Genomic DNA, 27,489 nt, shown 5'->3' with positions numbered 1-27,489 from the left:
TAAACCAACTCAACTAGCCTAGAGAGAGGTCTAAACAGCAAAGAGCCCGCAAAACGCTCGAGGGAAGACAGCCCAGAAAACACTCGGGGGCAAAAAACCCAACTAACCAATACATACACGAGAGCCAAATGTTCAGATAAAGAATCAAGGGGACAGGAGCAACGTAAAAAGCCAAATAAACCACTCTAAAAGACCGAATAGGGCAGTAGAAAGCCCCGACTCATTAGGATACAAAAGAATCAAACTGCAGTATGGTCAAGTCCAAAACAGATAGTCCGACCTCTTCAATCCAGGGTCGATCTCTCCAGAAGCGTGGAGGGACCTCATATCTAGACCGGCGAGGCTACAAGTCTATAAAAGAAAAGTTGAAGCCGAACAAACAAGCAGTCAGACTGAGACATAGCCCATATAAGGCTCGACAAGAAAACAAGAAATTAAGTCCGAGTCCACAAAAGAGCTCGGGGCACCAAAGTGAAGAAAGTGAAATTCCGAACTCCCGAGCTCGCGATACAGGCAGCGTCACAGGCTATAGGCATAAAAGCCTAAGCAAAAAGCAAAGAACCGAGCTCCCAGCTCGGATGAGCTCGCGACATGAAAACATTCAAGTAGAATAAAGTTAAGCATAGAAGAAATAACAAAGAACCGAGCTCCCTCTATGAAAAGGCCCACGAATGCAGGAACACATAAAAGGATAAATGAAGGCGAAGGACTATGCTCACAGCTCGGATTAACTCACCATAAACAAACATTTTTAACAAGGATAACCCAGGAAGAGGAAAACGACAAAAGACCGAGCTCTCTATCCCAGTGGAGCACACAGCTCAAATCGCACTAACTGCCAAAAGGTTATCTCAAGAGGAACAAGGTATCATATTTTCGAGCTCGCAACACTGACGAGATCGTGAGTCAAAAATAGAAATGCCCTCATGAGAATAAGGAAAACTCGCAAGTTAGAAGCTTAACCAGACACCGAGCTCTTAGCCCGGATCAGTTCAACTAGCAAAGTCTCAGTAGAGCCGGCCTGGTCCATCAATTAAGCAAAATTGACAAAGCCAGAAGACAGTCTAAGTGAAAAATAATGATGAGGTACATGCCGAGGTGAAATATCATTCACCATCGAATACACATCTCCATATCGCCATACGTTCAAACATCAAAGTAAAGAGACAAAAAAATAATAATAAAAAGGCAAGGAAAGGACACTTTCGACAAGAGCAGTTCTCAGGCCACACGGTCATGAATAGAGTTTAAGGATTTACCCCCTTGCCAGTCATGGAATAACTGCCGAGGAGGTAAAGGGGCAATTGATAACCGCCTGACTTTCCTAGCCCAGGAATAAGGACGGATCCAAAAGAAGGCCACAAGTCTAAAGCCCGTCAGACCATACGCTCGAAAGACAGCCTGATTTCACAAGCCCGGGACCAGCAACCCAGGGCAATTCGGATCAGATACGAGCACAGGCCCAATAGGGAAGCAGGCCCAATCACTCACCAACCCTGTTCGCATGCATGACAGGGAGAATTAAATGGCCGCCTGGCGTGGAGAAGGGGTCTGACACGTCCGTACGTATGGGCCTGAGCGACATGGACAGGTAACACTATAGACTGGGAGGGGTCTTCTTTTTTAAAGGGGGCTCTCTCTTCTTCAGGGGGAGGTTTCTTCTTCCTTCTCCTTCCTGAACTCCATTTTTATTCCTCTCTGCAACTCTTGCCTAAGTATACCACTCTAATTCATAAAATCTGACTTAAACATCGGAGGGTCTCAACCGGGGCATCCCCGGTAGACCCCTGACCGTCTTTCCTTACTTTGCAGGTCCTTTTATCAAATAGAACATTGAGAGACCCATATGATGGACCAAGAAGAAAGCCAGATCTATCATGGAGCAGGAGGAAAAGAAAGATTTATCAAATTGCAAAAAGTAACTTAAGTTAATTCAGTTCTTGTCGTCAATCCTGCAAATTCCAAACACTGGATAGCAGCTTTCGAGAAACGCCATAGAATCTCTTTTCTTCTCCCCTACAAGGACTAGGACACCTTCACTTTTGTTTCACCAATGTGCGCGTCTTAAGTAACTTGTCCCACTTCGTTATTACCCCTCACAATACGCAGCAAGGAGCAACTCATTGTACAAAATCGTAATAAGCCTCAGAAACACCTGTGCAACTTATACAGACACAACTCAAGAAAGAAAGCAATTATTTGTTCCATTTAATTGCAGGCCTTTAAAATTTTACAATTTATCGATTCATATATCCAATCAATATTCTCCATTGTGCTTGCTTCTAATAAGACTGCTCACTTCTGATGGATAAGGTACAAAAACAGATACTAGGAACCTGCACAGTGCGCATTAATGAGGGAAATCTATAATTCATGAAATAATAAGAGGAGATTTACAATTCTACTTTTCCTACCAACTCGGATTACTCGCTAAATGAATTACCAGGCTCTTTATGGAAAGCTTTATCAATTCTTTTTCTGCATGACTGCTAAGCATCTAAATTGGATAAAATAATCAAAGGGAATATGTAAAGAACATCTGTATAGCTCAAACATTTTGCAGCTGCCTTGTAAATCATTAATGTTCACCAAAATGAACCCCAGATGCTGGAGAATCTTCAAGAGCCCCATTCAACCCTTCAATCCCTTGAAAAATCTACCACCTTTATTTCCTAGTCCAGTTCCAGCAAGACTTGAGGACAGGATAGACCTGGTGTCTGGTCGCCATTTTAGTTCTTTGAGAACAGAGAACAGAGATGCCAGGGCTGGACTCACTTCACTGTCCTTGATCTTGTTGCTTGATATTACTCTTAATTTTTGAAGGTCCTTCCAATCAAGAACAACTGCCTCCAGACCTCCTGTTGTCAGCGATGCACATCCTTCTAGCGCCAGAAGCTTCACCCTCCTATTCAAAAGAAAAAAAAACACTGAATTGCTGTGTATATCCCATTGTAGTACACCAAATTACTAAACCAAATGGCCACAGCACAAATGTAACACAACTTGCCTTCTCTTTTTTTTTTCCTTTTCGATAAAGTATGTTGACTTGCCTAACGTAATCCCAATGCAAGAGAATATCTAATTGAACTTATTTTTACTCTTCAAGACTGCTATATTTATAAATGAATGGCAACCCACAAGGGAAAAAGCCATTTAATTAGATTAGGTGCATTATTTGCACAAGGGTTATGAAAGAGCGGAATGATTTCAACAATTCTCTCAGTTACTCATCATAGGCACGATTTAATTGTAATCATATGTACTGTAGAGGGAAATTTTGAAGTGCAAAAAGCACTTTGAGAAAAGAAAAGTTGTTTGGATATACACTTTTGAGTACATTTCATAACTCCTAACTTTTTCTTCCAAGATGGCCATTTAAAAAATATATATAAATTACCAATGTACAGCAGAAAATAAATGATCATATATCATGAAAAAGAGATACTGTGCTAACACAAAAATTTAATTTGCAATGATTAAGTTGTCCCTATAAGTGGCATAGTTCATATCATCCGTTTCATTCTCATACCGATATCATGTGAAGCTAGCAATGAACAAACAATTGAATATTTAATAATGAAAATCACAATTCATAAAGCCTCATACCTACAAAGACTTGCAGAGCCAAATACCTCATCGTCCAATCCCCAGCAGTTCTGCAAAACAATCTCCCTAACAGCCTCGCAAACTAAAAATAGCGCCTTCACTCCTGGCTTATCCCGCATCAGACACTGTTGTAAATGCAGCTCTTCAAGAGTAGGACATGATCCCAAATGCTCGTCAGGACCTGGACTTGAATCAATGATCTTGCAGGACTGCAGCCTCAAAGTCTTCAAATTGCTACAAAATGACAGTGCAGCCAACCAACCGCCATCCATCCTATGATCAAAGAGAGTAAACTCCTCAAGCATTTGACAACATTGTCCTATAGCTTTAATCCCATCATAGCTTCCTTCACATCCACACAGCTCAAGCTTCACTAAACGCCTACACCCTTGCGCTAATAACGTTAATCCAATGTCAGACACCACCGAAGTATAAAACCCATCAACAGAACCAATCAATTTCACTACCTGCAAATTCCTACACTGCGAAATGCCCTTCAACGATAAATCTCCACAGCAGTGCAACTCCAGTTCTTGCAACATCTCGCACTCATTTGAAATACTCAACAGCCCAGTTTCGCTGGCGCCAAATGCAGAAATTCTCCTCAAATTAGGGTACCGTTTAGCAATCATTTGAAGTCCACTATCAAGGAAATCGTATGGTAAGAGATCATTCTGTTCGATAAACTCCGTGCGCGAGAATTGCGTATCAATATGAACCGACAAATTCTTGTGAGTCAACAAAATACCGGAGTTTCTTGGGGTTCTAATACAAGCTTTAACGATGTCAATCTCAGTGAGGTTGGGAAAGCGGAAAAATATCCGACCCGAATTAAGAAAGGACCAGTCTGTAAGCTTTAGGGATTGCACCAAGCGGCCATGAAGATACAACCAGCGCTTGCAGACAAGAGAATTAGATACATAATGGGATAGAGGAAGCCTAGAGAAAATTTGGAGGAGGAGCTCGTCGGAGAGGAGTAAGGTGTAATCGGGAACTGAAGGGTCCAGTGCCGAAGATTGAAATCCAGTTAATAGTGAAAAGTCAGTGTCAGAGGGAGGGGAAGCTGATGAGATAGCAGAGAGGGATTTGATGTGCATCTTCAAAGCTGCATTCTTTGGCGATTGGACTTTGAACCATAAGTCCGGTGAGCTTAAAGCTTTACTCCGTTTTGAAGATGCAGGTGATCTTGGACTGAGGTTAGGGTTAGGACTTGGGGTTTTGTCCGGTGAATGAGACATTTATTTGGATTGGGGATTAGGGTTCTTCACTTCCCCCTTTCTATGTTTACTGTTGTTAATTTCAAATCTGCATCACTGCGCGATGAGCTTTACTGCTCTCAGGTTACTTTTTATTCCCCGCCCTCTATAGATTCGTAAAGATTTTTTTTTTTTTTTCTTTTTGGTTGGATTTGTGGACTGCACAATTATATTATTTTGATTTTTTCATTCATTTGCTAATGATTTGATTATCATTAGTAGTAATTCAATGTGAAAGAGACTATGATTAGATCTTTGTATCTGCAGCTTGTTCTCAAGATCATCATCAGAAATGCTTACAGGACACGTATAGGATTTTAGTGAGATGAAGGAAAGTGGGTGAATACAGGGAATTGGGTGCAATTTCATTTAAAGCTTGAAATGATAATTTGAAAACAGCATTCTGTTCCCCACATTTTCAAGTGTAGATAACTAAAGCATTTAAAATCTGTCTCATCTCATACAAATAGGGAAAAATCTGTCTCAATTCTCATATGAGACTTGTGAATCATGATAATGAACGCTTGGAAACTTTTTTTTCTTTCTTTTTTAAAATTCCTCTCGACATTTTTCTGGATCTATCTGTGAGGCAATAAAAAACTCCTTATTTTACTACAAAACAATTGGATTCAAACAAACTTCATCTCTAAAGTGTTGTAAGCAATTATTGACATTAGAAATCCAATCCATTTTTTCACATCCAAATAATTTATTTTTTTTTTAAATATTTTTATTAATTAAATTTTTTAAATGTCTTGAAAATATAAGTAAAACAAACAGAATCTTAATAGTAGAAGATTTTTGTAATGGTATTTAGATAAAAAGTTGAAAAATATAATTTTTCATAACTCTTATAAATTTTAAATATAAAAATAATAAAAAATATATTTAATATTGTGGTCTAATAACGTTTAAATATAGGAAAATTATATAAATATAAACAGATATATTTGACATTATTATTAAAATTAGTTTCGAGAATTTTTATTTTTAAAATATGTTAGAGTAATATACAAATATGATAATTATTTTTTAAGAAAGAAATTGATATTCCTGTCACAATCCTAAACAAAAGGAGAAAGAAAATAAACAACAAAACTTGAACAGCATTTTGAATGTATGATTATGCAACCAAGAAAATAATAATAATAATAATAATAATAATAAAGGTATTCACTAATATTTTGTGAGTTAATTGCAATTATTTTTTAAAATAATAAAATTGAATTAAATTCATTTATTTTAACTAAATTAATAATAAATTCAAATCGATTTATTTTTTTATTATATTTATTATATTTATTATTTCTAAGTTTGTACATATATTTATTTTATAAATAACAATTATTTTTTTACATTGAAAATATTTTTTGGAATCAAAATTTTACAAAAATATTTTACTATTAAAAAATTATAAAATAATATAATAAATTTCTTAATATCAACTATAAATGTATTAAATATTAGTACTTAATGTTGAATGAAATTCTAAAAAAATAAACAAACTTGAAATAAAAAAATAAAAAATAAAATTTTCAAAAGCTAATTAAATAATTTTGGCAATATTTATTTTTACTCCAAAATCAATTTTCATAAAATTAAATTTTTACGTTTTTAATTTTCACTACAAAAAAATTGTGATTTACCAACGGATTTTACTAATGGATGAAAATCCGTTAGTAATTTTAACGGATTTACTAACGGATTTAAAAATCCGTTGGTAAATCTTAATATAAAAAATTTTATGTAAAAATTTAGCAACGGATTTAAAATCCGTTGGTAAACCGTTAGTAATACTAACGGATTACTAACCGATGAATATCCGTTAGTAATTTCAACGGATTTATTAACGGATTTTCAAGTAAATTTTAATATAAAAAAATTTATGTAAAAATTTATCAACGGATTTCAAATCCGTTGGTAAACCGTTAGTAATACTAACGGATTAATAACGTATAAATATCCGTTAGTAATACTAACGGATTTACTAACAGATTTGAAAATCCGTTAGTAATTTTTGGAGGCAAAAAGCCCGCTCTTTTTTTTTTTCAAAATTTACTAACGGATTCAAATCCGTCAGTAATTTTTAGAGGGAAAAAGCCCGTTTTTTTTTTCAGAATTTACTAACGGATTTGAATCCGTTAATAAATCCGTTAATGATCTACTTTTATAAATATAATACAAACTTTTCTCCTTTTATCATTCATTCATTTTATCATTCATTCATTTTATCATTTTTACATATTCCATTTTCTTTCCCTTTCCCTCATTTTCTTTCTTTTTCTATTACTTTCTTTCATTTCACATTCTTATCTCATTTTTTTTTCTATTATTTTCCTTTCATCTCTTATCCTTTTTTATCTCATTCTCTTCCCTCTTCAATTATTTTCTTTATTTTCTTCCATAATTTTCCTTTCACTTTCTCTATTTTCTTTCTATTATTTTCTTCCTTTTCTTCTCTTATTCTTAATTTTCTCTATAATTATCATTCATATTATTTCCTCTCATATTATTTTCTTCTATCATTTTCTTTTTATCTATACTTTTTCTATTATTTTCTTCTCTAATCATTTCCTCTTTTTTTCTCATTTTTCTATCATCTTTTTACTCTACTCTCATTCTTCCTTCTTTTTCATAATTTTTATTTTTCTATCATTTTTTTTTCTCTTTTTTCTTTATTTTTTTTTATCATTTTCTCTCATCTACTTTTCTCTTATTTCTACTTTCTATATATTTCTAATAAATATTGGACATAAATTACAAACTTAATAACAATAATAATATAATTTTAAATCTTATTGAATTAATAAAAAATAATATTAATAATGAAATTTATTATTTAATTGAAATAATAAATAAAAAATAATATTAATAATAAAATTTATTATTTAATTGAAATAATAATTATTTTAAAAGTATTTAAATTTTCAATAAATTTACTAACGGATTTACCAACGGATTTAAAATCGATTAGTAAATTATTTTTCTCTCAATTTACTAACGGATTTAAAATCCGTTAGTATTACTAACGGAAATTCCGTTAATAAATCCGTTAGTAATACTAACGGACTTCAAAACCGTTAGTAAAAATTTACCAACGAGCTTTTTAACAACGGATCGTAATCCGTTAGTAATTCGTTTACCAACGGATTTTTACAGGATTACCAACGGAAAAATCCGTTAGTAATCTTGAAAATTTTTGTAGTGTTTGTTAAAGATAAATATTAAAAAAATTTAAATTCATTTAAATTCTCATAAAATTTATTATTTTAAATAAGAAATAAATGAAATTTAAAATGAATTAGAATAATAAAATATAATAAAGGTTTAAATTTGTCAAGTGAAAGGTCAGATGTTGTTTGTTTGCATATTATCATAGGCTATCATGCGCACAGTTTTAATTATTATCTGCGTTTTATAATTTTTACCTATTTATTTTAAAATTATTATCTATTTTTTAAAGACTATATTGATATATCAATTAATTTATTATAATTTTATTTTATTTTTAAAAAATGTTTTAAAATATTTATTAATATTTAATAAAATTTAATAAATTTAAAATAAATATAATTAAAAAATTAATAAAAAATATATATTTTTAATATCTATAAAAATATAAAGCGAAAAAAATTATAAAACAAAAAAATATAAAACATGTGAAAATGAGTTAATAAAAAGTGTTATTGTCGTTGAATTTATTAAAACATCGTCAATTATCTTATATTTTATAAGATAATACAAATAACAACTCTGATTAAAATTAAATTAAATAAAATTTTAACTCATTTTTTACTCAATTTTAAATAATTAACTAAATATTATAAACCCTTCCTATTTTTTCAATGTGGGAATGTTAAAATGCAAACCTCTGTTTTAATTTAAAAGGTCTTTTTTTTTTTCCTTTTTTTAAATCATTTTCCTAAACCGTGTAAGGCTGATGAAAATGAAAAGCATTGTACACACTTAAAAAAGCTATGAAAATTAAAAGGAAACTGATAATACTAAACTCACTCTGCAGTTGCTTTTTGATTATTCCCCGTCGGCCCACCAACAAGAAACCCATTACTCCCCGTCGGCCCTCCTTGTCAGTATTCTACGCCCTTTTTTTTTTTTTTTGGTTATTAAAAATAAACGTCAACCGAGAAATATGTTCTACATTCATATCTTTTATTATATTAAAAAATAAATTTAATATGATATATAAAATTCTAATTTAAATATTTATATCGTAGATAAGTTGCTCAAGAAGAAAATTGAATTAAGAAAAAAAAAAAAGTAATCAATGGTTGTCTACCACCATAAACAGCTAATTAGTTACAACTTACCAAAATTAACATCAATCGTCCTGCAGTCCAACGTTTTGATTTTGGGATGAGGCTTTGAAAAATATTATTGAATACATATTTAATTTTTTTATTTTTTTTTTGTGATCAATATTATTTTAAATTAATGTTATTTCTAAATTTCAGTTGTCATTTCTTTAAATTGTTGATTGTTGCCATATGTTTAAGAGTCATATTTATTATGGTTAACCCATAATATAAATAGTGTAAATAAGTTTTTATTTCGTCTTAGTGGTAAAAGAGTTATCCTTCATATTACTTATTAATTTTCTAGAAGATGAATATTTTCATTTTGTATTTAAATGCAACAACTAAATAAAAAAATAAATAAAAAATTCTATTTCAACTATAATCATAATCATAATCAGAAAGTTCGATCCATTTCAAGACTCTAACATCATTCCTGTAGGTTCCTTCCCTAATAAGATAGGTTTCCAATTCTCTTAGGGGATGCACCAAAAAAATTAGACCTTAAAGGATGAGACATGATGCATACGGAAAACATGCACAGTAGCTGACAGTTTCCAACTGAAAAGATACTCTGAAAGGGCCACAAAAACCAAAAACAAGTTGAAGTGAATTCCCACTGAAACAGAGAGAGGGACCATTGACGGCCGGCACCGCATAAATAAAGAGGGTGTGGCGTCGCAATGTTGATGCGATGATTTTAGAAGAACCGTCTCTCTGTTGCGTCAACTGGACTTGGATTTATCATTTATCCACTACAACAGAATTAAACGTGCGACAAGCCTACTCCAACATTTCACTTTCTAACCCACCCACTCACTACTTCATCCCTTCACTTCCTTCCAGGCCCCTACACTGCCACCACTCAACTTTTTTCTTTTTTACGGATTCTTTTTCGTTTCCCCCACAATTTTTCCATTTAATTATTTTTTTTATCTGTTTTGGGTTGCTTGCTTATTGGGTATTGGAGTATGTAGTATTTAGATCATTAATGTACGGCAATCATATGATTGGGAAGTTGCTAGTATACGATAAGGAGTTGTTTGGGCAGCAGACGGTCCACCACTCTGTCCTCATTTAATACCGCAATCGGAAAGTCTCTCAGGATTACCACATATGGACCAGAATATCTGCATCCTCTCCACTCCAAAATGCTCTTATCTTTCACAGTAAAGCCCAGCCTACGCTTTCTTCCTATCCTATGATGATTCCATTCCCACATTACCACAACCTTAATGTGAAAGCAAAACCGACCTCGCTCTCAACCGCATCAAAACAACACCAAATTGAACCAAGAATATATAACATTCTCTTTCTTTCATTTTCAAAGCTATTCTTTCTAACACAATGAGCCAATGTGTTCCCAGCTGGGATCTCCACGATAATCCCTCTCTTGCCAAGCAATCCCTTCGTTCCCATTCCAATTCAATCGCGCCTGACGTCCTCATGTATTTTTCTCTTGTTATCTTCTCTGTAAATCATATATTCATATATAGTTTTGTGGGTTTATGGGATGTTGATTCCTTGTCGTGTTAATTACGTACAGGTTAGACTACGAAGTAGCGGAGCTAACATGGGAGAACGGCCAATTAGCCATGCACGGACTAGGTCCACCGCGTTTGCTTGCCAAACCCATGGCCTCCACCTCTCCCTCCAAGTGCACCTGGGACAAGCCACGCGCCAATGGAACCCTCGAATCCATAGTCAATCAAGCTACTCGCTTGCCCAAACGCAAGCCTGGTTTGGAGAATTGTGGATGTGGATCACAAGAGCTTGTCCCATGGTTCGAGCACAACCCCGCACGAACTGCGGCCTCCCCTACTATGACTATGGACGCCACGGTCCCTTGCTCCAACCGGCCTGAGGATCGTAGCACGCACGTGATGGACTCCGTGCCGGGCTCAAGCAACTGCGTGGTGGGAACCTCAACTGACGTGGGGTCGTGTAGCGGCCGAGCTGCAACTCAGGACGAGGAAGCTACGGTCCACGTGAAACGCCCGAGGGTGGCGCGTGTCTCTGTGGTGCCCGAGTGGAGCAGCAGGCAAAGCGTTAGTGGCAGCGAAAATTTTGGAAGAGATAGTCAGCAGGAAAACACCAGCTGCGGCAGGCCGGTAACCAAGACGGCCACCGAAGATGAGAACGACTCCGTTTATCACAGTGGACCATTTCAGGCAACATCTTCTATTTTATATTATTGTTTTAATCGTATGTTTTGTTTTAGTAATTAATTATTGGGTAAAAAAGTATTATATTTATTTTACGTTTTTTTTTTTTTTTTCTGGTTGCAAAGAGGGATGCAGGCGATGAAGAGGAGGACGCGAAGAAAGGAAACGGGAAGTCCTCCGTTTCAACCAAAAGAAGTAGGGCTGCGGCCATTCATAACCAATCTGAACGTGTATGCTCTCTCTCGCTCATAATAGGTTATTGTATGATTAGTGTGTAAAAGGGTTATGCTAAAAGTGTAATGAATTGATTCATTCATGATCATGTTGGTCAACGTTTATAGTAGTCGTTCAGAATACAGTCATAAAAAGAAGGCTGCTTGACTTTAAATTTCATTTAATGAAGTCAGGTAGGGCTTCTGCCATGCTTGACCACTCAGGAGGCGCATGTTTCCGTCAACCTTATATTCATGGAATTATACATTACTCGGCTCTGAAATTATTAATTTTAATATCAATCATCCTCAAATTTATATGGAAATCAACACCTTTAATGACTTTAATATAATAGTTATATATTTAATTATATTTTACTAAAATACAATAATTTTTTAAAAAAATTAACTGTTAATTACAATAATACTCATATGAGATTCGCCATAATTAATTATTAAATAAAATTGTTTTAAAATTAAAAATCGAATTTTGATTCTATTATAAGAAATTATTTTAGTATGTGGAAACACAATCAAACAAATAGTGATTATTTTTTCTTGGGGTTTTTTTTGAATATTTATACTATTAAAATAAATGGTGGCGTTGCTTTTACAGCGTCTGATATTATGAATTAATCACAGAGGAAATTAAATAGTTCATTTTCATTAATTCGCTTATCATCATCATTGCTTGTACTATGTCCTTTTCTGGTCACTAACTTCTCCCCCATTTTATTTGTTGACAGAAAAGGAGAGAGAAGATAAACCAAAGGATGAAGACACTGCAGAAGCTGGTCCCAAATTCTAGTAAGGTACTGGTAGCTTTTCTATATATTTATAAATTTTCTCATTTCTTTCATATATATATATATATATATATATATTTTTTTTTTCATTGGAGTAAAATTAAAATCTATTTGATTTAATTTATTAAGTCTTATGATTAATTACTGAACACAAGAGAGATAACAATTTCAATGGCTAATCATCCATAAGAATATCTCAAAAACCAAATTCAGTATTTCATAATCAATAACAAATCACGAACAAAATATCATCATAAATAAACTAAGAAACTGTAGATCTCAAGTATTCCCACAAGAATCAAGCTGAAGCACAAACAACAATCCAAACCTAGGAAGCAATGTAGCCTATAGGAGATGTACCAAACCCAACACAACTGAGTTCAACTCTTCCTCCTCGAACTTGAAAATCGGATGGTCAAGCATTAAGATTCTTGGCGGCGATGATGGATTTTGAATCGATGTAGGAGAAGAAGAATGGAGACAGGAGAGGATGATTAATCATTTTTTCAATTAATTACTTAAATTTCTAAGATTCCTTGTTATACAGACAGATTAAAACAAAATTATAAAGTGGGAAAAAAAGAAAAAGAAATGCACTGTCATTCGATCCCACTTGGTCATCATTTATTCTGACTTGTGGGCTTAAGAATATTTATTTTTTGAAGTTCTTCATCTTCAAAGAATATATCTACTTGAAAAATTATTTTTTCAAGTTAATTTAATAATAAAAGTTTCAAAAAATAAATAAATTTTTTTAGTAACATTGAAAAATAGTATATTTTATTAAAAAAAAAAGGGAACGAAATATCAACTTTAAACAGATCCTTAATTAATAACAAATAGGAAATTAGCATTATCCTGAAAGGCTGGAAGAGGATGAAACCCTATGCGGAATCCTAGCTAGTAGGAATCAGAGAGTCACTTGCGAGAGTGGACGAGCGTCGGCATCATCCATTTGTAGGGTCAAATTGTCAGCAAGTACAGTCTTTGGGACTGGCAGAAATATCTATTTACTGTTTTATCCTGACACAAGATCAAATCATTTTAGGTGACATTTGACATGTCACCTTTGCCAGTAAAAATTGTCAGTACACGTATGGAATTGCACTACTCACCAATACTCAAATAGGGAAAGTTGTGGTCCAGATTCTTTGGCAATCAAATGGGAAATGGCTGTGCTTGTGTTGGGACTAGTCCACTGATTATAATCCACATACCCAATTGACCATGGGGACAACTTGACAGAAGTCTGTTCGGTATTGAGACAATCACCTTCTCCTACATAAACTCATCTCCACTGTAGGCCCTGATGCTCCTGTGTTTCCTCAGAATTGGACCCTTTTTTTATATATAATTTGTGAAGAAAGGGAAACTAATAATTTCATAGCAATTTTTGGTTTGAGAGAGAGAGAGAGATGTATGCTATAGCTAAGATCACATAATAAAAGCCTTTTTCCTGGTTTGTTTTAGACGGACAAAGCCTCGATGCTGGATGAAGTGATCGAATATCTGAAACAGTTGCAATCTCAAGTCCAGATGATGAGTAGAATGCCACTGATGTTGCCAATGGCAATGCAACAACAACTGCAAATGTCGATGTTATCTCCAATGAATATGGGAATGGGTGTGATGGACATGAACTCAATTGCTTGTCTCAATCTTGCTGGTATCTCTCCGGTGCTTCATCCCTCCGCTTTCATGCCCATGGCTTCCTGGGATGCATCGGCTGACCGCTTGCAATCTGCTTGCACTACAGCTATGCCTGATGCATTATCCGCATTCCTCGCATGCCAGTCACAGGTAGGCTCTTCACTCCTAAAGGGTAGCTTAATTAACAGAGTTTGATCTATCATCCTGTAATTTTTTGGATTCGTTGGTTCATTAGGTAAACATGTAAATTTGTTGCAGCCTATGACCATGGATGCTTACAGTAGAATGGCTGCCATATACCAGCAGCTGCAACAGCAACCTCCTGCTTCTAGCTCCAAAAGCTAATTAAGCTATATATAAGTCTGCGTAATCATGGCTTCGTTCAGTTGGTAAAACAAAAGCTGAAGCTGCAGGGCTTGTGAAAAAATGAAGCATAGATCTCATGCTTCCAGAAAGCTTGTGCTCAACTGCTTCTGAGTATATGAATATAATTACGTTTATCAAAATGCTTAGCTGCAAGCATCAATGGATGCTTGTTTGGATATGTAAGCCCCAGTTTGATATACCTGTATTGCGTGTGATATTTTTATTTTTCCAAATTTTCATTCTTTAGTTTGCGGCCTAGCTATAGTGCAGAAGTACCTTTTCTGTTTTATATATTTAAAAAATAAAATTAAAAGCTATACATATCTTGAATTTTTTTTATATAATAACATTCTTTGCAACTTTTTCGAGCACAATTTAAAAGAAAATTAGAGGAAAATAAATTGAATTAGAAATTTTAAAATATAATCATAATTTTATTATAGCGAATAATTATGGAGATTGAGTAAAATTTAATCTGTTCAAGAATCACATAAGAATAATTCCTTCATTTGATGTGGGAAAAAAAAAATCATGCATGCACGCAATGGAAGAAAGCAAGTAACATGCAATGTTTAGAAAAAGATAAACATATAAATGATTGGATGGTCTTACGTCAAATTGGATTCAATGTCACCACACAGATTTTGTCCATAAACCCCGAGCGTTGTGCACCTGTGTGGAAGACTCCTTTTTTAAGCAATATATATATATATAAGCAAAATTCCAAGGAATAGTGAGTTTCAGCTCATGATTAAAACTAATGACGTCATTTTCCCCATACATACATGTTGGCTTGGGTTTCTTTATATATATTTATAATAAAAAGATATTCTCAAGTAAATATATATAATATTAAAATAAAAAAAGATGGGTTTTATGCGTCCCAATTAAATTAATGAATCTATATAAAAAAGGAAAGCTAACATACTTTTTCAACATACATCAAAATTGATATGGCCACTTTGTGATTTTATTTATGCTGAATAATAAATGAAAGTGCGAGAAACGCTTGGACTCTAACATAATCACAGGCTTCGCTTTTTTCCTTTAACATCAAATCTATTGCCTTTTTGTTTCAGCAGTTTTTGTCTTCCATCTTCCTCTCATTTCCTTTTTCCCTTTTTTTTTTGTCCGGGTCTTCCTCTCATTTCAATCACTTGTCCCTCTCCATGTCTATTTCTTTGAATTATTGACAATTAGAGAGTCATTGTTATCTTTAACTGCATATGCTTTTAAAATAACAATCATTGATTATTGAGCATCTATATTTACATTTTAATTAATTTTGATGTTTGATATCCGATTAAAGCTCAGACTCGTGCTGATAGTATATATGGATGTACTGCATCTTTTTCTACCGTCAAACAACCATTTAATTCCATCTATTACCACTTGAACACAATCCTAGACATTATAGGGTTTATTATCCCACGACTAATAGTTATTAGAGGCTAGAGCCTCAACGTGTAGTTTCGCACTCAGCCCGGCTTGTCGGGACAAGTCTTGGATTTGTATAATGAATAGGCCTATACATTGGGTCCCAATATAACTAAAATCCAGTCTTTCTAACGCGAGCTTTGCCAAGACCTGGGCGTCCAAAACTCGGCCATCATCAAGTGCCCTCCACTTGCTCATTATGTTATTTCGCTCTTTCTCTTCTCTGTATTACTTGATTTCCCAATTTGAAGCACGTCTTACCCCTTTCATAGCTTCTACTAGAATTCTCAATGTAGTAGGTCTAATGTCCTCTGTTACCCCTTCCTCTTTCTTCTACAATTTTTTCCGCGACTACTCTGACATCACTATCTTTAAAATTAGGGCACTTTTGTCCGATGAATGAATTGTTCTCCCCTACCCATTGCCAGCGGGCTTGATAGATACTCAGTAAGGCCGTAACTTGGTTTTTTTTCATCAAACAGTATGACTTCAGGCTGACCTTCCCTTTTACCCCTTTCTTTATCGAGGTTTTCCGTTATTTTAGAATAACTTCTCAAATGTTATTCCCTAACTCTATCTTGTTCATGTGCTGCTTTGAGTCCATCTGCCTTTGTTGGAGTTTTGTCCATTCTATTGATTTGTTTTGTATTTTCTTTCACTTTGTTAGGTCTAACCATGGATTTTATTATTTTAGTCCTTGGACTGGGTGAATATAGTCGTAGAGTACAAGGACTCGATTAAAGATTGGGCAGAAAATTTTGTGGTTGTCGAGTTAAAGAAAAGTTCAGGGGTTAACTAGGATATGAACCTCTCCTGGGAAGAAATTTCTCAGGGCTGTAATGACTTTTCTAGATTAAGCCTAATAAACTAAATTTATTTTCTCTAATTGACCTCTGTAAAGAAATATGACGTCAAGAAGTGTATTTTTGTATCTAACCTGCGGGACTGCCGGGAAACTAGTATTTTTTAGTTTTTTTTCCCTATTACATTTCACTTTTATTGTTTCGAGTTCTAACTGAATTGATATTTTATTTTCAGCTTCTGCCGTGTTAATGGGTTCTTTCACAGTCCAACAAGTATGTTGATAATGTGACTAGGGATATTTTTCAGGCTACAACGCCCACATTGTTTATTCGCCGCTCTATTCCTACCCCCACCTTCTCTAGCTTTAATGCTAGTGTTAGGGGACTCTTGCTCAGCAATTTCCAAGACATCGGTCCTTGGGCGCCGGCCTCTTTCAAGACTCCTCCTGCTCTAAAGGAAATTTCTAAGGAGTCTATTGTGATTAGCAAATCGACTGAGAGCAACTCGGAAGAGGGTATCAGGATTGCTCCCCACCCATTTGGCTACCTGGATTGCTTCGATTCGATGGCTACGGATCATTTTCTCTTGGTTTTGGGTGCTTTAACGAGCCTATATTTAATTATCACTATCGTTTTTATTGTTTGGATTTGGTAGAAATTAAAACTTGTAAATTTATGTCCAATTTATTATTTAATTAGGTGATCAATTTATTTTATAATGTATTTTAAAGCATGCAAATCTTTGACATAGTGCTTTTCTAAAAATTATTAATTTCTTTTCAGAAATAAGATTATGAATCACCCTGAATTGATAATGCAAAATATCAATACTTAAACCTTATACGAGCAAAGCATGGGCCTGATATTTTGAACCCTTTGTTTGCAATAGAAGCAGCAAGGAAAAAAAAGAGTCAGAAGTGGAGCATCAACTTGGACTATGGATGATATTAAGCTAGGGCATCCAACATTGCCTGTCGGTGGCCCAATTGGGATGCTGAGTCTTCGATATTGAATAGATCTTTTCTCATTTGGATCCACCAAATCTTATCACGGGCCAGCCAGCCTGTTGGCATTGAGATTTAAGATTCAAAATAATTTTTTAAAAAATTAATATTTATTGTATTATATTGATTTTTATAATTAAATGTTTTGCTTTTCAACTGAAAAATAGGCTCCACCTTGTCTAAAGATTGCCCTTTTCTTAACAAACACTTACCTTGATTTACCCTTAAAAAATAAATTAAACAAGGCTTGAAGAACTCCAAGCACCTGACCTAATTCACATCTGGCCGATAAAAGAGGGTCTTGAGGTGATTTCCAAAAACGCATAGAAAGAAGAAGCAAATTGCAAATGGTATAATGGTACTTCGGAGGTGGATGGCAAAATACTAGCAAAAGATACGGCAGGTGCCTCAAGCTGCAAACCCAGATTTGATGATTTCGATAGGTCAAGCCATTGCACGTGTGATTAGTTTTGGATCCACTTTGGACTTCTCATGCACAAATCTCTATGCAAAACTCATCTTTAAATGCCGTCTTGTTATGTGGGTCCATACTCCCCCAATCCGAAGACTCACCAGCTATCAAAGTCTCCTCTCTTCTTACCCCCCGTCAAAAACCATACTGTCGGCGAGCTCCAAGAAACAGTAGCGAGAGGAGTCTGTAGAGATATTATATAAATATATGATAGAATTGTGTAAGCTTAGCTGTTTTGTCTGTACTTTGGCTTTACACATAGGAGGCACTCAAATCTTTATATTTTGATATTATCTTTGCTTCCAACCACCTTCCAAGTGGCCAAACCAATGTCTCCTATTTTTATTTAATTCGTTTTCACAGCTAAACTATCCCTTCCAAGTCTCCTTCTCTATTCTTCTATTCAAGTATAAATCCTCCTAAAACCTCACCACTCGTAGCAGATACCCCACAGCTCTCTCTCGCTCTCTCTGGAGCCCAACTTTTGATGTCTTTCTGGTATAAATCCTTTTCAAGACATCCATTTTCCACAACAATCAACAACACCATAATGGCTACATCTTCGCTTGCGATTTCTCCGAGAAAGCTCCGATCAGATCTATACTCTTATTCATATCAGAATGACTCCAATACCCCACTTGTAATTTCTGTTCTTGCTTCTCTGATAGAAAGAACCATGGCTAGAAATGAGAGGATCGCCAAGAACTGTTCATGGGCATTATCGAAAGACATCAGAACTAGGGTCTTTGATTGCTACGAGACGCCGGACATGACAATTCAGTCCTATCTTGAGAGAATTTTCCGATACACTCGAGCAGGGCCTTCCGTTTACGTTGTAGCTTATGTTTATATTGATCGGTTTTGCCAGGCGAATCCTGGATTTAGAATCAATGCAAGAAATGTTCATAGGCTTCTCATTACAACTATCATGGTGGCTTCCAAATATGTAGAGGACATGTAAGTTCTGTTCTTTCTCCAAGCTTTTTACTTTGTTGAATTTCTAGTTTCGTCTTCTCAAAGGGGGAAAAATAAAATAAAATAAATCTGATGAATCATGCCATTTTCTTGAACAGGAATTACAGGAATTCTTATTTTGCAAGAGTTGGAGGATTAACTACGAATGAGCTGAATAATTTGGAATTTGAATTTTTGTTCTTGATGGGCTTCAAATTACATGTGAACTTGAGTGTTTTTGAGAGCTACTGTTGCCATTTAGAAAGGGAAGTGAGCATTGGAGGAGGCTATCACATAGAGAAGACTTTGAGATGTGCAGAAGAAATCAAAGCAGGGCAAAACGAGGAGAAGAGATATATTAATCAAATTACTCGAATTATGCTGTAGAGTATTAGTGAAATGTTTCTTCTGTACAGATTGAAATGTATAAAAATTTGCTAAAACCACTAAACCAGTAAAGCAGATATAGAGTGGTCTTATTACTTCTTTTATAAGATCTAATTCTTTACTAATACATTCATGTTCATCATAATGTATTATAATTGATAATTATATGTTAATTTTCGAGCACAGTTTTCCCATTATTTAACTGGAAAACAAGCTTTGATCAATAATATGAAGAGATTTTGTAAAATTTTTTTCAAAAAAAATCATGGGAAAGTTATTGGCCACGAAATTAAAAATGTTTAATTAGTTGATAATTAAGATTTCTTTTTCTACAAATTGAGAATGAAGATTTGAGAGCCTAATTAATAGATTGGGGACTGAACAACAGGAGATTTGTTCTGAATCCTTTGCTAGAAAACCAATTTAAGTCTGATCTAAATGCTACAGCGTGAATGATGCCATAACTAATTAAATGATTAATGGAGTATTTATTTTACATATTCATAAAACAATTTAAAATAGATTCAAAATTATTTTCTTAATAATTAATATAATAAAAAGTGCAAAAGAAGACCTGCTTTAGATTCTTACATTTGTCTGATACGACAGATATGGCAATAAACAACATGAAACAATTATTAGATTAGATTAAACTAAAATTATAATGTATTACCAACAGAAGACAGCTCAATAAGACGAAGGAAGGAGGAAAGGAAGAGACATTGAAAACGACAAGAAACAAGTGGCTGACTGTACAGCCACACTTGGGCTATTTGGATTAGACAATTAGAAGCAATCCATTTTTAATTAAGCATTATTTTATTTGTTATTATGAAAAAGAGTTTAGTGTTTTTTTGGTGATTTGAATATGTGTTAGCTTTAGGGCATGCATCTAATGCTAAGCTTAATTATGGTTTTAAGATTTAATTATGAGAAGTGGCTCCATTACCTGCCGACGAACTTGATCCTCTAGATTTGGTTCAATGGATTGAGTAGTGACCATTATACAGTAGACTTGCCACTGCCAGGTCGTATCTGCTCTATATTTCGAGTGATGGGAAACAAAAGCAAAATTTAAAAAAAAAAAAACTTATTTTTATTATTCTCTCTCTTTCATTATGTGCAAATTTTCTCTTTTGTTTTTGTCAGCTCATTAAAATATTGTCAAGTGTAGTGTAAGAATCAAATGAGTAATTAGAACTGTCTTAACCAAAATTGATTTTACACTGAATTAAAATTAAAAAAATTGTCATTATTAATATGATTAAATAAATATTCAACTAAAATCAAAATGAAATTAACGATTTTGATATAAAATCATTGATTTTAAATAATGTTGAATGTATATATATATTATGCGGGTCCACATGATTGTCCCAATTCGTTTAACAAGATGATCATACAATTAAACACACCAATTGTGGGCTGGGCGTATCCGCATTAATCTTGGAATAGCATGGCTTCTTTTTTATTTTGCAAGATTCATATATAATTTCATTTTTAAAAATAAAAATTTTATAAATTAAAAAAAAAATTTCATTCCAAAAAATAAATAATTAAATTGAATTTTTATAAAATTTTAAATTTTAAATAAAGAGATAATATGGACATATGAGAAATGCAATCTGTAAAGAAAAAAAAAAAAAAAAAAAAGATTCCAATAGCGTAATTCAAGACAAGCACACATGTAATATTATATCCAAACAAGGAGAGGAGGCTCCAGACCATGAATACAGTTACAGGTCTGAATTTTCAATAAGATGGAGATTAGAGAAATGAGAGAATTCATGAAATTGCACAAGTTTGGTAAGCAGTCCCCTTGAGTTATCTAATCAGTGCTGATTAGAGAAGCACTTTATTTCCTTTATGCATTATTTTGAGCCAAATCCAACCACTTTCAAATCGTAACAAGATGCTGTGATTGAGGCTCTCTCCAACTTTTAATTTTCTATGATTTGATGTTCGAACAGAGTACCCAAAAAAATACATGAGATGGAAAATGATCGATGGTGAAGCTTACAATTCTCACAATGCAAATGTTCCTACTAATTTTCTTCTTGTGGGTGGAGTTGGGCTAACATTTGGGCTATCTCAGAGTTCTAAAATTGAAATGATCAGATCTAAAGCCACAAGTATAGTTGCATTCCTTGAAATATCTTGTTGGCAGTTCAGCACAGATTAGAGCTGTCGTTTTTCTCATACAAATGGGTCAAAACCCACTTTCGAATGGATTAGGTCTCCGAATACCTGGGCTTAACGATCCAATAATACACGGCACTTGGGATTCAAAATCAAATTGATTTTAATTTAATTTAAATTATTATAAAATATAGAATCCTTCATGAGATTGTATTACTAATCAGAAAGAATAAGTGCAGAGCAGAAATTCAATCGGGGAATATTTTTATACTGTGAATTAGGAGAAAATTTCTTACCAATTAATTGGGTAGATGAATTTGGGATATTCTATTATTTTTGCGGCCTCATTTTCAACATCAATTTGCTAAACATATCACGTTACCCCAATCCCTAAATGACAATCCTATTGCATCATTATGACAATAGCATTTACAAAATCAACACTTTAAAACCCTTCCTAATTAATGTTTTAAATTCCAAAATCACATGTGCACACAATTTTAAGATAAGTATTTGCTCATAATTTTCAAGAAATATTCATAAACTTTATATATCTTATTAATGAAACAGATTCAATTATTTTACATTATCTTTATCAATTTCAATATATATATATATTTTCGTATGAATAGATATCAGAAAACGAAAGAGAAATTAAAATTTATTTATCAATAATTTTTTAATTTTAATATATATATATTTTTTCGTATGAATAGATATCGAAAAATGAAAGAGAAATTAAAATTTATTTATCAATAAATTTTTAAATATATTTTAATTATTCATTTAAAGACGGTATGTAAATACTTATAAAATAAAACCCTTTTTAGTCTACTTTAAATTTTATAACACTTTCTTTTCAATCTATAGTATTTATTTTAGGTTGATTTTCATTTCAGCTACTAGGAATTTGTCACTTATGGAAATTTTCTTGCGACTTTGAAATATTAAATTTTTGCCTTTTTGTTTTTGAAACTCCATCTTATTTCGCCTATGAAAATGATAGCCCCGTGGCTTATGCTCCTCCGTTGCTGAGAAAAATGGACTCAACTCCTAAATAATTCTCCCATTGATTGTGATAACCATGTGGACATCTTCCTTGATTTATGTTTTTTTTTTTACTCCATAATTCTCCCACTATATTTTTAAATAAGAAAAAAATATTTTTTAATTTTAAATATATAATATAATTAATAAATTTTTTTCTCTATTTTTAAAACTCAACACTCTCTCTCATATTTAATTTCATAAAAAATTTAAAATTTCTCTTAAAAAAAATTTCTCAATATAATTGAGTAAGGAAGGATCGAGTGTAGTCTTATCCCTAATTCCTACAGCAGCTACAATTGCTTTAACGGCTGGATTGGAAGGAAGGAAGGTTACAACTTCAGAGCTTCAAATCCCATTTACCCCCTCTTTCTATGCCATTTTTATGGGTTGGTTTCTCTTCTGATTGAGTATATAATATATATATATATATATATATATTTATGTACTAATTTTCAATTTATATATATGTTCTTCTCAAACTTTTATTTTGTAAATTATTTTTTAAAGTTTTTTTTTTCTTTAGATTCAAAATAAAAGATATAAAAGGTTTTCATTTTTATGTCTTTTATATTTTTATAGTTGTATCTTATAAGATTTTATGAGAAAAATAAATTTAATATTCAATATTAAAAATAAAAATTCTTGTATTTTTTAATATTTATATTTAATTTTATTTTAAAATTTTAAATAGGGTATAATAGAAGGGACCGAAGTTAATAACTCATGGCTGATAAAGAAAAGAAATAAAATAAAATTTTAAAAATATCTTTATAGAAAAATTATTATTTAATTTTTATAATATTAAAAAATTTACTAGTTAGTTTATTAATTTTAAAAAATATATTAAAATATTATTAAAATTTTAAAAAATTTAATAATTAATCGCTCTATTAATTTTGTTGTTAAATATTTTATTATTTAATCTATATAATTTTAAAAAATTTATTAGTTGGTCCTTAAATTATTAAAAAAGTTACTTATTAATCCCTAATTATAAAAACAGTGATCGACAACGAGGTCGTCACTAAAGCAACTTCTATTAAGTTGAAATTTTTATTTTTAATAATTTAAATTTTATATATTTTAATTTTTATTATATTTATTGAGTTTAAATTTAAATTTATTGAAATTTTTATTTATTTGTAGAGATTGAATTTGAAATATTTTTTTATTTTAAATTTTGATAAAATTAAATTAAAGTATTAAATTTAAAAAATAAAAAATAAATATGTTAATTATATTATATTTCAAACGCGAAAAAATATTTTTTTATTATTTTTATTATATTTATTAAATTTAAATTTTAAATTTTAAATTTATTAAAATTTTTATTTGTATTAGTTTGTTGCTTTGATTTGTAATTAGAATTTAAAAATTTAAAAATTTGTAAAAATTAAATTTAGAGACTAAAATATTAGATCTTAAAAAGAATAATTTAATTATTTTTTCAGTTACTAACCACAATTTTATGGAGGGATTTATAATTCTAATGGAATTAAAATTTAAATACAAAAGTGTTAGTTCTTAAAAATAAAGAGATTAATTTATTAATTATATTATATTTCAGGAATGAAAAAAATAATTTTTTACTTAAATAATTTTATTAGAGTAAAATTAAAGATAAAAAAAAAATCTTTTATATATTTATATTTCAAAACTAAATATTTTCTTGAACAATTTCAACATTTACATCAATCAAGTAATTAATTTATTCAAAATAAATAATCGTAAAATAATTGATGAAAATACTTGTCATATTTAGTTAAAAAAAACTTAAATGAAAAAACATTTATGTACCACACGCATTTAATACAAATATATCAACGTCATATTAGAGATATAATAAATAAAGAAACGATAAATATAAAAAGTCAAACGAAATGTCGACTGCCAAGTATTTGAAAAGAAAAGAGTCGTATCCTTATCGCATAGTCTAATTCTCGTGAAAATGATAATTACAATTAAGAAAATAAATACTATAGTAATCAATAACCCCAATCCCCGCCCAATATTACGTGCCGTAGAATTTGAATGATGTGGACAAGCACGTGAAAAATGGGATTATTATGGACCGTACGATCATGTAACAGGAGAGTATTTTACCGGCCAAAAACCACCATTAACGCCAACATTAACGAACAATTTTCCCTTTCGATTACGAAATGAGAATCTCATACGGGTCCAAGCCGTATCCCATGGAAAACGGCCTCCGGTCTGAGTATGGGTTGAATGATAGGATAAGACGAGACGGACGTTTGGTAGGTCCGGTAATATAACTGACTCATCGAGTGGGGCCTACCAATGTGGACATAACCGTCTTCAGCATCTAAAGCAACGCACACCTTTACAGTTTCTGCAGACCAAACTGCAATAAAATTAAATTAGCAAAGTCCTAATTTTATAAAATTTCTTATTTTTTTAATTCTTATAAAAAGAAACCAGAGAAATATAGGAAGTAGAGGCTATTATTTTTTTTTTCCGAAAGAAATTGATTTAATTATGACTGAATAAGAAGAGTGCAAGCAATATTTTTTGAGAGAATAAGAAGTCAAGTATAGAATAGGAGTTAAACAATAATAATTAAATTTAGATATTTTTAATTAGATTCAGATTTCATTTTAGTAAAAATAAATTAAGAAATCTAAAAGAGAATGGAAGAATAATATTGAAATAAATTGCCATAAAAAGAGAGAAGTTTCCTTGTATTAATATGGATAATTAATTGAATGTTGCATCCTAAATATATTATGGAAATAAATGCAGTGACTAGAACTACCATTTTAGTTAGAACTTGCAACTGCAACAGGTCACGTGATATTAGATCTCCATCGTAAAATCCAGCTACCTACTGACCATGAAGATCATTTAGCTAGGTTAAAAAAAAAAAATCGAAAATTATAGTATTGCTTCTGTAAATTCATCAAATTGACTGAATTACACAAGAATTTTTTTAAAAAAATACTTCACATCGCTTATATTGTATAATTAAATTCATTTGATTTTAGATAAGACAAGATAATTATAAAATTTGTCCACTTTTGTGTTATGGAAATCTTTCATATATACAAAAATCATGACTTTAAAAAAAAAAAAAAAAAACTTATTAATATTTCAGAGTCCTAAAACTTGTATCATTCTTAATAAATCTGTCTGTATGAATAAGATAAAAGTTCACATAAATTCCGTATTATCTAAAAAATCTGACTATTTGGCTTATTCCATGAAGGAAAGCTAGCTCTTATGCTGACACATGGCACCACGCATAAGATGGATTGTAACCCCATTCCCATGCTGCTCTGCACTCCCTCCTCCTTCTATATATAGCTATCCTCTTAAATCCATATCACACACCAAACTCAAAACAAACATACAGCAGTTGTTTGATAATCATTAATCATTATGGCTATTGTATGTGTTCTTCAAAAGCCATTCCCTCTTTCCATTCTTTTACTTGTCTTTCTCTTCAACTCCTGCTACTGTTTCCACCCCAAGTCCCTCAATTTTTCAATAGCACAATCTGCTTCTGATTGGACACTCGCTGGGGCGACGTGGTATGGGAGTCCCGACGGCGCTGGAAGTGACGGTATGTAATTGAAACGAAAGAAACACATACATGTATGTATATGTTTTTGAAAATGAATTAATTAAGCTAATAAAAGGAATTCCATTCTTTCCTTGCAGGTGGAGCTTGTGGGTATCAAGACGCTGTAGATAGACCTCCATTTTCTTCAATGATAGCAGCTGGAGGACCTTCTCTATTTGAATCAGGCAAAGGATGTGGAGCCTGTTATGAGGTGAAATGCACCTCTAATTCAGCATGCTCTGGGAAACCAGCAACAGTGGTTATCACAGATCAGTGTCCTGGAGGCCCTTGTACCTCAGAGTCCGTTCATTTCGATTTGAGTGGCACTGCTTTTGGAGCCATGGCTGTTTCTGGGCAGGCTGATCAACTGCGTAATGCCGGAGTCTTGCAGATTCAATATAAAAGGTAACTCACGCTGTTCATGAAGAACATAGATTGACTAAGTTATATATTGTCGTCTTCAAGCACAAGTATATATTTGGTCAAATATAATTAATTGCACTTTTTTTTTACTATCCATGTGACAATATTAATTGCTTCATGTCAATCTAGTACTTTATCTGACCTACTAGGTAATCAATAAGTGCTTTAAACTGTGTTTAATAATGCTGTGGCAAGCAGGGTTCAGTGCAACTATCCAGGCAGGACTTTGTCCTTTCACGTTGATTCTGGCTCAAACCCTTACTATTTTGCAACCCTAGTGGAGTACGAAGACGGAGACGGTGACCTTGCTTCAGTTGAAATAAAACAGGCGCTACCATCTGACTCATGGGTTAAGATGCAACAATCATGGGGTGCAGTTTGGCAACTCAACTCCGGCTCGGTTCTACATGCTCCATTGTCTCTCCGGCTAACCACGCTCAAGTCAGGCGAGAGCATTGTAGCAAGTGACGTAATTCCCGTTGGTTGGCAGCCGGGAAAAACCTATAGATCAGTTGTCAATTTCTAGATATATTACATGATATGATTTCTAGTAGCTGTGTGTATTATTTTCCATGGAGCAGACTTGTTAAAATCAGAGTCCACATGGAAACTCTTGTAAGGCTTTTTAATATATATTTATAAACGTAGGTTGTGGAATTATTTTGGGCGCTACAAGATTAATTACTTGCCAAATTAAAGGATGGACTAAAATTTTGCATTATTAATTGGGTCAAGTGTATATAAAGAATTCATAGGATTTGACAATGTCATATAAGTATGGTAATTAATTAGGTAATCATCCAGCCGAAACCGAATGAAGAGAAATGAAAATAGGCAACCCTCAAACCAATTGATATTGTTCC

At 32.7% G+C, this 27,489-nt stretch overlaps 4 protein-coding genes across 6 annotated transcripts; 3 read left to right on the top strand and 1 right to left on the bottom strand.

Moving 5' to 3' along the window:
- Positions 1-2,183: 2,183 nt before the first annotated feature.
- LOC110614607 (F-box protein At5g51370) lies at positions 2,184-5,150 on the bottom strand. 2 transcript variants are annotated; one of them, XM_021756178.2, is made up of 2 exons: positions 3,633-5,150; positions 2,184-2,905 (listed from the first exon to the last, which is right to left on the bottom strand). In XM_021756178.2, exons 1-2 carry the CDS (start codon positions 4,842-4,844, stop codon positions 2,834-2,836), a joined length of 1,284 nt encoding a protein of 427 aa, XP_021611870.1. In that variant the 5' UTR covers positions 4,845-5,150; the 3' UTR covers positions 2,184-2,833. The 2 variants fall into 2 exon arrangements, with proteins under 2 accessions (XP_021611870.1, XP_021611868.1); XM_021756176.2 differs by having other exon boundaries at positions 3,607-5,057.
- A 5,117-nt stretch (positions 5,151-10,267) lies between these two features.
- LOC110614633 (transcription factor UNE10) lies at positions 10,268-14,620 on the top strand. 2 transcript variants are annotated; one of them, XM_021756226.2, is made up of 6 exons: positions 10,268-10,623; positions 10,722-11,346; positions 11,466-11,570; positions 12,299-12,364; positions 13,829-14,158; positions 14,244-14,620. In XM_021756226.2, exons 1-6 carry the CDS (start codon positions 10,523-10,525, stop codon positions 14,253-14,255), a joined length of 1,239 nt encoding a protein of 412 aa, XP_021611918.1. In that variant the 5' UTR covers positions 10,268-10,522; the 3' UTR covers positions 14,256-14,620. The 2 variants fall into 2 exon arrangements, with proteins under 2 accessions (XP_021611918.1, XP_021611917.1); XM_021756225.2 differs by having other exon boundaries at positions 10,269-10,623; positions 14,267-14,620.
- A 3,736-nt stretch (positions 14,621-18,356) lies between these two features.
- Positions 18,357-19,558, top strand: LOC110615068 (cyclin-U2-1). The gene is made up of 2 exons (XM_021756775.2): positions 18,357-19,047; positions 19,164-19,558. Exons 1-2 carry the CDS (start codon positions 18,578-18,580, stop codon positions 19,429-19,431), a joined length of 738 nt encoding a protein of 245 aa, XP_021612467.1. The 5' UTR covers positions 18,357-18,577; the 3' UTR covers positions 19,432-19,558.
- A 6,403-nt stretch (positions 19,559-25,961) lies between these two features.
- On the top strand, positions 25,962-27,286 carry LOC110616101 (putative expansin-B2). The gene is made up of 3 exons (XM_021758424.2): positions 25,962-26,203; positions 26,302-26,608; positions 26,825-27,286. Exons 1-3 carry the CDS (start codon positions 26,020-26,022, stop codon positions 27,150-27,152), a joined length of 819 nt encoding a protein of 272 aa, XP_021614116.1. The 5' UTR covers positions 25,962-26,019; the 3' UTR covers positions 27,153-27,286.
- The last annotated feature ends 203 nt before the right edge of the window (positions 27,287-27,489 follow it).

The sequence above is a fragment of the Manihot esculenta genome, chromosome 5, assembly GCF_001659605.2.
Source record: "Manihot esculenta cultivar AM560-2 chromosome 5, M.esculenta_v8, whole genome shotgun sequence".
Lineage (NCBI taxonomy): Eukaryota > Viridiplantae > Streptophyta > Magnoliopsida > Malpighiales > Euphorbiaceae > Manihot > Manihot esculenta.
Note: the sequence above shows the minus strand (reverse complement) of the source record. Positions and strands in the feature narration are given on the sequence as shown.